General features: G+C 36.3%; 1 protein-coding gene across 17 annotated transcripts in view; it reads right to left on the reverse strand.

Moving 5' to 3' along the window:
• The window catches only part of LOC139966047 (arf-GAP with GTPase, ANK repeat and PH domain-containing protein 1-like), a 90,239-nt gene that overhangs the window by 50,690 nt on the left and 24,869 nt on the right, over positions 1-14,680 (reverse strand). The window contains exon 1 of one of the 17 annotated variants that reach the window (XM_071968688.1): positions 3,294-4,617. The exons of the other annotated variants lie outside the window; for them this stretch is intronic. Coding sequence (XP_071824789.1) covers positions 3,294-3,381 — 88 coding nt within the window. The 5' untranslated portion in view covers positions 3,382-4,617. Of the gene's footprint in view, positions 1-3,293; positions 4,618-14,680 lie in introns of those variants that run through there. 17 annotated transcript variants of the gene reach the window in all.

Here is a 14,680-nt window from a genome sequence, read left to right on the forward strand (position 1 = left end):
ATCATCAATATAACGATTGAAATACATCCAAGCTTCCCGGTTGCTGGGACTTGCTAAGTTTGCGTTAAGTAAAGTTATGCTAACAAGAAAATACATATTCATCAAACTATTAGACAGTATATAAGTCCTGTGTATCAATTTACTTGAAGTACAAAAGAAGAAAACAAATATATTCCAAAACTCCAGAGACCTTGCAGGAAGGTGTGTAGTAGAGGACATTTTACTAAAGTTTTTCAATGTTATGAAATGTGTTGCATCATATTCAGATATAGGAGCGAGAGATTTTTGACATCTATAGGCTAGTTTACTGAATTCCATTACGGTGTAATAATTTACCCAGAAGAAACTGGTTTGGTATTTACTCAGACAATTGCTACATGTATTACTTCCCTCTAATCAACGTGGGACTTTCCCACTTGCTTATTAAACCTAAAGACTAGATCAAATGTCTATGACTGTGCCCACTACCTCTTTCTACCATTCAGAGGTAAGAAAATGGTACAAATGTTTTGAGGAGTTAGGAAGAAACTTTAGCGACCAAAGCGGTTGTTTCTCTCTCTCTGGAAGATATCTATGATTAGGTTGAGTCTTTGAAATGTACTGTCTATTGAGTACATCAAGTACCAATGAAAAGTTTGTGGTGTGCCAAACTCCTCTGTACTATTATCAAAGAAAGTGACTATGAAACTTCTTTTAATGTTACTATTGTCGATCTTGGACTAGGCTAGGGAGGACTGCATACGTGTGTATGAGAGACAGACAGGTGAGATAGGAATAATGAAGTACATTTTGCTCATGTAATCTCTTTAAATTATATCATGGTCGGTCATGTCCAATCATATCTTATCATTCTTACTCAATCAGTGTAGAGCTACACAATCCTGGCGATCAATGATATTTTTAGAAAATTTAAGAAATGAGGTCCTGGTGAGCGTACATTCCTCTACATCAGTTACACGCTGCTTCACAAATACTTTAGCTTCCTGGGTAAGACCTAACCATGAGCCTTAGTTAAATCACTAGATGCTATCAACAACAATACAAAGGGAACTTATCAATGATGCATGACAGGAAATTCAAAAATTTGCTTTTCCTATAGTTGACAATTAACTATCATTTGACGTCTTCTATCCTCGGTGAGTTGTAAGTCCATCCTATCTGACCGACAGGCCTGAATTAGTTCTACTTCACACAGCACTAGACTCCTTGAGGTCTGTCTCCATTCTCCAGTTTACACTTATAGGTCTACAGACACGGTCTATGAACAACATTGTCCTTATCACTCTAATAGGCATTAGAAATCATGAAATTAGCTTACAACTCCCATCATCCATCAAAGATTGACCATTTTACAAGTCTTTTTTCACAATTCTAGTTTTTATTTATGAATAAACATTAGCTATTTATTCACATTGCTGATGTACAGGGAGTGACTGTCTGATTTTCTGTTGCAATACCTGTTTTCACAACCTGCATTTCAAGGACACTGAACATGGTTGTGGCCTAGGGTGATATTTTGAAATATTTTGTCTGCTTCAAAAAGAGGAACATCACATTATTCAAGTCATATGTAGGCTTGTAATTAGGGGTTAACATATTAAGGGCTAAAATAAGAGATATTGATGAGGGCAACACTCCACGTCATAGTTTGCATACTGTATATTTAATGAGTTTCCCAGATTTATCAAAAGTTCAAATGTGTATATCTTAGAAGTGAAAGGAGCTTTTCAAACAATTTCAACAGATTTTGAATGAGATTATCACGCACAATAAATGTAGTAAATATGCGGAAAATTGGCTAGATGTAGATGCAGACTATAAGTACAGTAGCTCTACTTCACAAAGAATCCAAAGGATCAGTTTAATGTAATCAGTGTTATCATTAGTTAGAAATGAAAATGTTAACCTTGTGAGTTGGTGTTACATTCTAACCTAGCTTTGCATGCATATTGCAGTTACATGTATAACAAGCTGCATTCAAATTCTATTGAGCCAAAGACTTGGTTCAAGGCCACAGGGTCCACCTCCATTGGTGGGGTGACAATTTAAACACCAGTCCCAAATAATTAACACACTGACCCAAGGATAAGCTCCTAATAATTCAATGTTACCTTGTGAGAACAGCTTAAGACATGACCCCCATTCTACAAATAGAATACTGTACCTCATTGAAAACAAAGCTTTCACAGAAGGCTGTGGGCACATGAGAATAAGGGTATAGAGTCTGATAGAATGTGTTATTTAAAACAGAACCGTATGCATTTAACATTGCAGTATGTGTGTTATTTCACACAGTGCTCTACTGTATGTGTGTTATTTAACACAGTGCAGTATGTTTGGTATTTACACAGTGCAGTATGTGTCTTAATTAGCACAGTGCAGTGTGTTATTTAACACAGTGTTTGGTATTTATCAGTTTGGATTTTAACAGTTTGGTTTTTAACACAGTACAGTATGTTTGGTATTTAACACAGTGCAGTTAGTGTGTCATTTAACACAGTGCAGTATGTGTAACAGGATGATCCAAATGTTACTGTTGCTTTCAGTTTGGTATTTGTTAGACAGAAATTGGGTGCTAGTACATTACATTCATGAGATAAAAACAAGTACTAAACCAAAATGATAAAATAAGCTCATTACTGTAAGAGCAACCAACACAGGAAGCTCTTATTTAGTTGGATTTGATTTATGTGTGGATATTTCATGGCTGTGCCAGCTCAGACAATGTTTCAAACCCAACAGGTAATGATAGTAATACAGTTAGTTCCAACAAATATTCCAGGTAGCCTCATTTCAGCTGCATCATGTACTGTAAAGTTGAAGACGCTCTGCAACAAATCAGCTGATTTGTTATTACATAATATGATGGATTCAAATTACTGTGTATCTGTAATCACAGGAAATTAAAACTTTATTTGTTTTATATTAACATGACAGACAGCTGTTTTTTGTTGTTATCTAGAAAGAGATCAACTCCTGGAATACAAGTCCTATGATATGGCAGACCTTATACAGACTCTAAATTCAAATCATTTCTAGAAAAGAGGTTTTCCCTATTAAAAGAAAAAGATATGACCAGAATGCAAGTTTTGACAGTAAACCGATCAAAATTTCAGCTTCCTCACATAACCCAAAAAGACCATCTGATATAGCAGCTGAGACTCGTACCCATTCTATAGAAGTCAACTGTAGGCTACACACAGTAGTTGCAGAAATTACATCAACATAGATTCTGTGTCTAATTTTACTCTCCCATACATATGAACACAAAAAAGAGAGTTTGAAACACCTACCAAAGCTGATTTCACTGCGGCACTTCTGTTGTCTGGATTGGAAAAATCCACTCTTCCGATGTCTCCTAATAACACCAAATTTATCCATGTTGAGAACCAGTCTATCACTTAAATGGTCAATAAAATATCTACGGCAGTTAATAAAATAGTGAACTTTTAGTAGCGTGGCTACAAGGAACTAACAAGCCTCTGAAAATGACCTAAAACAGTGCTGTGTTAAGTTTACACACATCATGAATGATATGAAGAGGAAGTGCCTTGGCAGTACAGTACACTGTGATATATAACAGACTACTATGTAGATATACACTGTATACAGGTGCTGGCTTCCTATCTTGCTGATCATGTAGGTAAGTCTAATCATACATGTCAGATGTTTCCTCACATGGAGGAGGCACACACAAAGTAAACAGAAATTAATATTTATAGAGCGTGACATCCATCATAGTTTTAAACTCCTTGATCCACTTTCTTTCTTTCTATCAATTTTGTTTCTTTGTAAATGTTGTACTTTGATATTGGGGAGACAGCCAAGAGTGGCCTGTTCCTCAACCCATGTAAGAATAAAAACTTTTGTTTCGTGACCTCGATGAATACCATCAAAGAAGTTAGTTTCTTTTTAAGTCAAATACTTCCATCACAAATATCATCAGTTAAATACATGTGCAAACCTTGCCAAATCTGTGAAATAATTACAATGTTCATGGGCAAGTTTGCTTCCAGTTATTACAAGCAGCTTTAAGACAACTAATATAAATGAGAGGCTCCAATAATAAGTAGTACTCCAACTGTTAATCCATTCTCAGCCTAAATAGTCTCACATTCCGATTCCATCTTCTCTGTTACACCACAATCAGCAGTAAGGACTAATAAACAACTGTTAATTAACAATTCATTAATGATGCATTAGAAATCCATTTCTTTGTCAGTTTGCAAAGGCTGGAAAGATTTACCATAATCTCTGTATATAAATCTTCTATGTCTGTGAGGTATAGTATCCATCCAAATCTTTGTAGTACAGTGTGATGGTAGCTTGGAATCTCAAGTTTCCATTATTCAAACTATGTGAGATACACTTTAGCAACAGTAATTTTTAACATTTGGTGATCACATCAATCAATTAACTATGTGCAACGAGCAACCAGTCCACTTCCTGATATAGAAAAACAGCTTCATCAGCAATAAGTTTGACTTCAAACTATAGTCAAGTCCATAATGAAATCACAACAAGTTGTCTTCACAAATATATGGCAAAAATGACAAATTAATCACTCAAAGTACAGATCCGCTCAAGACTCTCTGCTACTTTAATTAGACGTGCACATAGAAACAAGTCACTGTTAAAGGTTTATCACACAGGAATTAATAAGCAGTCTTTTGAAATTTAAATTGAAACTGCAGACATTATTTCTCCAATGTATTATGTTTGGCTATTATCCAGAAGAAAGTGAAACATAACACCTAACCACCTTAAGGTGCTTCCTCTAATTATATCAAACATTTTTGCCCTTTGTGATTTAAAAACAAAAGCTTTGTAAAAGAAACAAACTGCTTTCAAAGAGATTATCCTTCAGTGCTCAACCAATTAATCCAACAATTGTGAAAACAATGGTATGTCAGCTTTTAATACCACTTCACACAGAGCTAACAATGTCAACAAACTGAGCAAAAAGGAACATCAAATTTAGACTAAGCAACAGCTACTGCTCTAATAATCTGCAGTACACAAAGTTGTCAAATCACAGACTATAGGAAGGCAGACAAAAATCTTTTCGAAAGGCAATTCCACATCTGAAAACGATAGTGTTTTGCCAAATGGTATCACCCAAGACCTACCGAAAGACAAGATAGCTATAACCTATCACAGATTTTTTTAAATATATGATGGCAGTTTCCAATTCCCAAATGTGAAAAATCAATTATTGCTCCATGAAGACCATGAAACTGATCCATCTTTCAGGTACCATGTGGGTGCTGCCTCTGAGTGGTGAGATGAGGTGACTATATTCCCATATGAGAAGCTGATCAAATGATCCACTAGACAAGACCGTACCACATGGGATTCATTTCTTGTCCTATTAATTTAATTTAGTTCCTTATTAAATTAATCACTTCTGTAGAAACCAGAATGATTTGTTTGAAATGGATTAAAGCAGCCAAGCAAGGCATCACTGATTTTTCGAAATCCAGACAGACAGAAGGGAAAAGACAAGAAAGAATTTACTTGCTCAAAACAAAAAGGGAGCTCTTCCCCGATTAACAGATGATATTTCCAGACTACAGAACGAGATGAAAATGAAATGCTAATAGGCAAGTAATTATTCTGTTATATTTATTGTTATTGTTGTTCCAGTGTTGACTGTTGTCACTGGTTTCTATACTTAGCAATTTGTGATGATTAAACAAATCTCATACAATATGTGTAGAAGATTCATCTCTAAAACAGACTTTTGCCACAGGGTGCAATTTATTGCAGACAAAGTCAAAGAGAGCATTAACGATATTATTTCATTAATAAATAAATTCCCAATAGGGGATTAGTTCATTCTCTGCTACCTAGTACTGTATTAACAAGTTGGGAATGATTAAAAATATAAAAAGACCATATGCTGTACCTGTAAGCCTGGAACAAAATGTAGGAAGTTACAGATTTCAGTTCACTGGGGCTTACATCTGGAGACAGGGAGGGAAACATGAAGAGAATTTCAAGAGGATTAAATAATACATCAAAGCTAACAGGAGACATTAGAACAGAATTGACACTTGGTGAGACTGTAGGATTAGGTCACTATAGCAACAGAAGATCATATTAAATATGCAAGAAAAGATCTATTGTTTGACTCAATACCCTGTAGATGTTACAGATATATTTGTAGACATACATACATGTACAGTAGCATGTGAAAACATGGTTTGGGTGGAAACAGATATTACATTCATGTGTAACATATTTACATTCCTATTAGGAAGAATTATCCAGTACAAAATATGTCTACAATAAATATGGCAGAAAATAAACATGTGTGCAGTATGAACTGTACATGACCTTGTTATCACAGCAAACAGTGACATACTCAGTGTATTACTCATATTGAAGACTACGCAAAGGTTGCATCCTAGAAAAGTTGAGATGAACAGATAGAGTCAATGAGAGGGAAAGCTACAATTGAGCACTATCCCCCCCTCCCCCCATCCCACACCTATAGAAACGTGAAGTAAACCTTCCCACATGCATCCTATAGCACTATCACCCCACTATCACTCCCACTATCACCCCACACCTATAGAAATGAGAAGCAAACCTTCCCACATGCATCCTATAGCACTATCACCCAACTATCACCCCCACACCTATAGAAATGAGAAGTAAACCTTCCCACATGCATCCTATAGCACTATCACCCCACTATCACTCCCACTATCATCCCACACCTATAGAAATGAGAAGTAAACCTTCCCACATGCATCCTATAGCACTATCACTCCCACTATCACCCCACACCTATAGAAATGAGAAGCAAACCTTCCCACATGCATCCTATAGCACTATCACCCAACTATCACTCACTGTAGGTCAACTACATGCACTTCCGATGGTAGATTGAGGGGACTGGTTAACCTAGAAGTGACCGGCCAATGGGAAGGTACACAGAGCTTACAAAACAGTTTGAGGAGAAAGTTGAAAGAGGAATCAGAGTTAATAAACAAAGGGATTAGCTTTGCAGAATTATAGTATATATTCATGCCAACTGCCCTCAACCAAACCTTGACAGTCATAATTCTAGCTACTGTACGTATTTCACACTATGAATCTAGAAACTTTTTCTTCACCCTGTTAATACAAAGATTCACTCCCACTAATGCTCCACCCATCCTTGACCTTACTAGAAGGACCTTGCCTTCTAGCAATCCAACCCAATGTAACACAGATCTAATTTCAGGATTGACAGTGAGCTGGTAATATCCTGGGTCAAACCAATAATCTTCTCCCAGTTACTGGATCTCTCTCGATCTCTCTTCTTGTGTTTCAGCATATATAATGGTAGTCCTTACAAGTGTGGGGAGGATCATCTCTTGAAGCAAGTACTGTACTGCTTTTTTATCATGAGCCTGGCTCAGCCAGCTGGTGGTGTAAGGGATCAAGATTAACAACAGCGTATAAAATGGTAGTCCTCACAAATACTGATTATCACCTGCCTGTGGGGAGGATCATCTCTTGAAGCAAGTACTGCTGTATTATCATGATCCTGGCTCAGCCAGCTGGTGTAAGGGATCAAGATTAACAACTGCATATATAATGGTAGTCCTCACAAATACTGATTATCACCTGCCTGTGGGGAGGATCATCTCTTGAAGCAAGTACTGCTGTCTTATCATGAGCCTGGCTCAGCCAGCTAGTGTAAGGGATCAAAGATTAGCAACATCGTCTCCATCCATGGCTCATAACGTGCCATTTTAATAATTTTATTCTATGAAACTGCACATTTCTAGTTGCCACATGTGTAGTGCATACAGTATTATGGGCGATGCTTGCAGTTGTGCCATTGTAAACAACAATAACAAGATCTCATATCATTATCATAGATTGTCACAATAGCAGTCTTCAAAATTAAAATTCTAGCAACAGACATTGAATATATATGATATATACAGTAAGAAAAATTAAATCCCCAAAACTGTATTGGTTCTGAAATTTAAGAGTGATGAAAACTTACCTGTTTCCAGCTCAATTATTCACTACCCTCATCTACCTACAGTAACCTACTAAATTGGTAATGCTTTATTACTGTGCCCCCTACCCCAAAATCCGAGATTCCACTCACTTGATCCTAAAATAAAATCTACACTAGTTTCCAAAGTTCTTTAAGCTGAATGCTTCTCTTTATCTGGGAAATTTTTCTTCTAGAATATATTCAACACAGCTAGGAGCTCTTGCATCTGTAGACAGTACTGTACATATAGCTCAAGGAGCCCTAGTGAAAGCACTGCAGTCCAAGACTTGACATATTTGACTAGTTGCTTTGAAATGTTCTGCAGGTATTTCACATCTTTTGTAACTCAAACACAACAGAGTAGCACAATTCTTTGTATTTTCATGTAATTTGCATTACCGATCATGTTGACACCAAACACAGCTGTATTCTACAACAAGGCTGATACTCTAACCTGGATTAAAGCACAGGTCTCAGAAGCTATCAGCATTAGGAGAAGTAATAGATACCTGTACTACTTGGACAACAAACACATCATAGCATTACAGTAAACAACATTGCATTTAGCTCCTCAAAGCAGAGTAAATAGAAAATTAATATTGTTCCTCTATAATTTTCTTTGAAAACATCATTCTCTCTTCATTAAGGAGCCTACTGTAACCTATGGATTCATTGACTCTTGTTGAGTCATTGGTTTACATTTAGCACTGTAAACAGCCAGCTCAACACTTCTTGCACAGAAAGATAGGAAGCCATTACCTGATAGCAATGACAGCTTCTAAATCAATTGGCCTCAGAGGACAGACTCCTCCTCCAGATTTCAAGGATCTACTATCCACATTAGAGTGATTAGACAGGCAGCAAATTGAAAATGATTTAGGAATTTGGCGATGACAATACTACCAGATGGACTGAGTCTGTAAAAGTCAAGGATGGTGGACCAGTGAAGATATCATCAGCTTCCTAGAAGCCAGAAAGATACTGTTGATAATGATGTCTTAGCAATTATTACTTATCAACATTTCTGTGAGGGTTTGTCAAGCAAGAAATGTTTCAATTCATGTTGTTACGGAAATGAACATGATAGAGGAATGTGCACCGGTGCATAAATTTACATACCAAATATGGCAATGCTTAAAGAAGGCCAGGGTTAGATAACATCAGCTACATCGGATATATTGAATCTCAACATATGGCAATATGGTCAACATATGACTTGGATCAAATATCTAAGGAATGGTTTGTAATAGTTGTATGTATCATGTCATCAATTCTAAAAGCACATCTGGACTGCTAGTCAGTTCCATTTTCATGTTAATGTAATTAACATTTAGCTAATTTATATGAGGTCATCAATTTCTTGCATTTTCACCAAGCCAATCAAAATATTACTCAAAAGCATTATTTAAGAATTAAAATAGCTCGGACTGTGCATCAATGCAAAATTAATTAGTAAACCAATAATTCATTCATTCGTTCCATTCCACACATTTTATCATTCTGACAATAGATCTTAATCACATTCCAGAAACAAAGAGACTTGCTCAAAATATTTCTAAGTACAGTACTGTTCATTTCTTTTTGTTTACTATACAATTGAAAATGAAAGTTTGCTTGTCAGGACAACGAACTGCATTGTATCTGTGGGTTCTTAAAATTGTATTGATTGGAATATATCTGTTTTTAAGTTGAATTAGGCAAATCCCCAATATGAGGTATAATATACAAATAATAAATGGTTATGAGTGCAATAGTGCAAATATGTCATGAGCTGAAAGATGGAATGTTCCATTCAACTCGGCTGCGCCTCGCTGAATGGAACAAATTACATCTTTCAACGAATTAAATATTTGCACTATTGCACGAATGGAAATCATTCATTATTTGTTTTATACAACACCTTCAAATTTGGATATAATTGGATGTAAAATGCACTCATGCAACAGATTGTTTTGAACATACAGGTTTCTCTGCTCTCTTACCATTGAAAAAAGTGCTATCAAAAAAGTAAAACACATGGTCCTTTTTCATAGAGTGCAATAGAGCGGATTTTGCATACAATCGACGAGCAATTGACCAATTAAATGGCCGGAATATAATTAGGTGTTGTATAAAAGAATATATTACACCGATAATGTGAAAGACATGCATTCATTGGTGATTCAAGATCTATAGAAAAACATTTCAAGAAACGCTATTTGACTACAATGATGTATGGCACACCAAAACATCAACATTGCCAAACTGATTCTAGTCACACTTAAACCATCAACATTGCCAAACTGATTCCAGTCACCATGGGCGGCGATCATGGGGGGGACGGGGGGGCCTTGTCCCCCCAATATTTTAGGTGGGGGGATATAGTATCTAATATCCCCCCCAATATTTGGTGGCATAGTTTTTTTTAAGCATATGTTTTGTATTTTTTTTTATGATATTGCTAGTAATTTCAAAATAGAAAATGCTTAGATGCAACTTACAAGGCCTGGGAAGTGCCATTTCCAGCGATCTGGGAGGCATTTTCGGCCAAATTTTCTTTTGCGCTTCGTGCCAACTTATGGTGGCGCTACGCTTAGAATGTCTGGGTACAAGCTTTGCCCCTCCCTTGGCAAATTCCTCGCAAGGCGCCTGTCTAACCGTGTCACAATTTGTTACTATATATGACTGAAAGTAGTTTTTACTTTTTTTTTTTCGAAATGAATAGCTAGACGGACCGCATCCGTAATGAAATTGGTTTGCATCTTGTGTATGAGTGTAAGTAATCCACATCGATATGGGTTCACTGGGTTTCTATTTGGCCTGTTTCCTACAAGATTTCTAACCGCAGGTGCGTAGCCAAGGGAGGAGGGGGGGTGAAGGGTGGAGACCGCCCTCCCCCTCGAGCATATTCTTTGGGTATTTTCTATGATATCGAAGTTTTATAGTAGCCGTTATAAGAGGTTTTAATATTTGTACACCAATAATTTAACTGTGTCTGAATTTTCGAAAATTCCTTGACCAACATTCTTCATCATACTTCCCTCTACTCGTGCAATTTTGACCGGTCTGTTAGGAGTTGAGGGGGATTTTTCTATATTGGTTGTCCATAGATGAAATTTTGTGCAACATTATGGGTATGTTTTGAAGTGAATTTATTATTCAAATTCTGAACAAATAATGGGCTTAAAACCTTGAAAAGTGGGGCTGACGGGTATTGTTGGGCATTACGTAGAATTACCTACAAAAGCAATGATCCACAGGAGATGCAATGAGGTCGAACATGATGTGTGACTGGTGACAATCTTGAAAAAATGATATGAAAAAAAAAAAAACAGGAAAAACTTGGTTCTCAGGCAAAAGTGTACATCTGGTTGGTCATTTTCAAGCCCGAGAAGTGCCATTTCCGGTGATCTGGGGGGCTATCAAAACCAGAAATTTTCTTGTACGCTGCGCGCCAACCAATGGTGGCGCTCCGCTTTGATAGTAATTCGGCAGCATCCAAGCAAATGTCCCCCCCAATATTTGAAACAGATCGCCGCCCCTGCCAGTCACACCAAATACATCAACATTGCCAAACTGTCCCAATTCTCAGCTCCCACTCTACACTGGATTCTAACCAGACAATCATTATAAATGTCCATATACCTGTTGCTATGCATACTGTTTTCTACCTATATATGTACAGAACAATCCTTCCTTTCATAACAGTCTCAGTGAGCTATGACATCCATCTACAGTTAAACATTTAGTCAGTACTATACTGTACTCCTCCCCTTCTTCTCCTTCTCCTTGAATAAACCAGCCCTCCCATTCAGGCACGCCATCACTTTCACTTCCTTGTTGCAAGTCATCAACTGGCTAACAAGAAATATATACTCATATTCTACTTTGCATAAAAAGGTAACAAAACAGAGAAACATGATCTGATGGCAACTTGAGAAATTAGTGATAAATATTATAACAGCAGGAAGACCACATCCTCAATTTAAGATGTAACTTTATATATGAACATAAACACAAATGTAATCTGGTTCTTAATTACTCGAATGGTCAAATATTTTAGAGTATGCTCACAATAAAGAAACAAACATTCCTGTATGTAGGTGATGCAATTCTAAGTAGAGGGCAGCAATACAATTGGGGACATCATTAACAGAATTTTAATTCAATTTATCACTTCACATCCTATGTTTTAATTTAAAAGGAAAAGTCAATAACAAGAAATTAATCTTCACAGTTTGGATACGTGATCACAAAGAAACCATTATTGAAATGAACTAAGTGCAATCATAACCAGAAAATTTTAATTTTACCAGCATTCTTTTAAGTTAACCTTCAGACATAAATTCCAACTAACATTTTAACATTTTAGAATCCCTTACTTGAATAAAACCAAAAAATGATTCAAAATGTAATCTAAGAAACATCCCATTGGTCAGGACCAGTAGTCTGAAGTCATACGGCTGAATATATCAGGTCATGGAATTAAACCTGTCAGAACACAATCTCAGAAATGCTTATCAATCTGGTTGCTTCTTTGGGACTATCAACACTCTCTTTATACAGTATCAGATCATGGGTATGCAGTCCAATAAATCATAACATTTAATAATCTGCTTGTCTTGACTATGAAGCTTGCTTGATCAACACAGAGGGGCTTGCCTGATAGATATGTCAATGACACAGCTGCTTACATCATTGCATGTAGTAGGACAGGCCATATTCTTGAAGGGAGATAGCAATATTAGGTAAATAAAGTGTTCCCAATTAACAGCTGCTATTACAAAAAATTTAATAACTACTGTACCAATGCTTCTGCCATCCACTACTCTAGTAAAACATCCTTGCCTACTTTTCACTTCTGTTTACAAGTTGAACTGTGAATGTTAACAATGACATCAGCACTGAAATCAATACCAGTATTGGGTCATACAATGAACTTCAATATGTTCAATTCATGCTAAAAACCATCTCTATGACAAGAATTACACCTTGATAATATATTGAGAATACCATAGAAGATCCAGCAGTGGAGGCCCAATGCTGTCGTACATACTGTACATGTTGTTGTTGTTGCTGTTGTTAATGCCTATTGCATTACCACATGTAATCTCCTGTGATACCTGCCAAACCCAGTGACGATGGTTTGGGTTAGCTTCTCTCTTAACAGTAACAGCTAGTACTTCACAATCACAATTCTTAAACACAAATCACTATACTCACAACAACTACAACACCTACACTACTCTTTAAGAAACTGGGTAATCCATGATGTACAGTACATGCATTTTTTCACATTCAAATAACAGTACCCATACCTATATTCTGGCCAATTTTGGATAATCCATACTTAATCGTACTACACACCATTAAGGCTATTATCTACAAATACTGAGGCACTTAGTACCAACATAGACATTGTAACCTACAGTCATAGTAAAGAAAGATAAACACTGAATACTGTAGGACACAGAGGAGGCCCTCTACAGGTTAATATGTGAGGTACGCATACTGCTACAGAAAATAACAAGCACCATTTAAAACTGCCATGTGCATAGAGTCACACCATATATGCTAACATTACATTCTAGACATTACACGCATACAGACAGCACACAGTATGTACTACATAGAACATTGATATGTTGTTCACCATACTGCATACAGTAGCACTGTATGGTAAGCTCAGTTACATGTTTAAATGCCAACCATACTACAATCTTGTCATGGGGTGTTTTCAACTACATACCACTGAGCAGAATAAGGAATGAATGGGAGAAATAATAGTATTAGTAGATTCTATGTTCTGTGGTATGTGAAAAGCTGAAAATCCCTTGTGGGTATTTAAAATAATAATTGTACAAGCTGAGGTCTGAAACCACACTTATATAAGTAATATAATGAACAATATCAAAGTTATTTGGTCAACATAACTTCACAATTGAATTCCTGCATGCTGGTGCAATTTTTCAGTATTTGCTTTGAGAAGTATCTGTTTTGTCTGGCTGGAATAAAAAACAATCAAAGTCAAAACAAATTTGTTTCTTTGTTGAAGTTTGTTCCTAGTAGAAGCAGAACAAAAACACCTTCAGATTCATGTAGCATTCAGTTGTAGTTTACCAGCCTAAGCTGTCACCTTATACAACCAAATGTGTGTAATTACACATTCCATAACTTGTCAAGGTAATCTGAAAGGTAATGACATCTGTACTCTAGCACAAAAAGAATAGAAATCAAACCATTATCTCTTTGATTGCTAAACATGTATTACATGAATGTAGGTATATATGCAAAAATTAAATTACCCCAGACATTTCTCTTGGTGGAAAAATGATTTGCAGTCAACTTTAATACTGATGTCTCTGGCCACTGGCTCACATGATTAAATGTCTTACTCTCAATGACTTAAAGAATGCAACCTTCACGAGTAACTTTAATGTTAGAGGCAATTAGTAATCATCAATATTCATTAATTTGGTAAATACAAGTAAAGAATACAGTTACCTGGGATAAGTGGGTAAATGATAACACAGCACTAACAGTTACCAGGATTCATTTCAGGTTAGAAAGATGAGAAGGAAAATTTCAATCCAACTACGCACACTCTTACAATTATTTGTGCAATTTTTTTCTTGTTGTTTAACAGAGATATCTTTTGTTTATAAATCCAGTATTTTCTTTATGTATAATTATACA

Source organism: Apostichopus japonicus, chromosome 4 (genome assembly GCF_037975245.1).
Source record: "Apostichopus japonicus isolate 1M-3 chromosome 4, ASM3797524v1, whole genome shotgun sequence".
Classification (NCBI taxonomy): Eukaryota; Metazoa; Echinodermata; class Holothuroidea; order Aspidochirotida; family Stichopodidae; genus Apostichopus; species Apostichopus japonicus.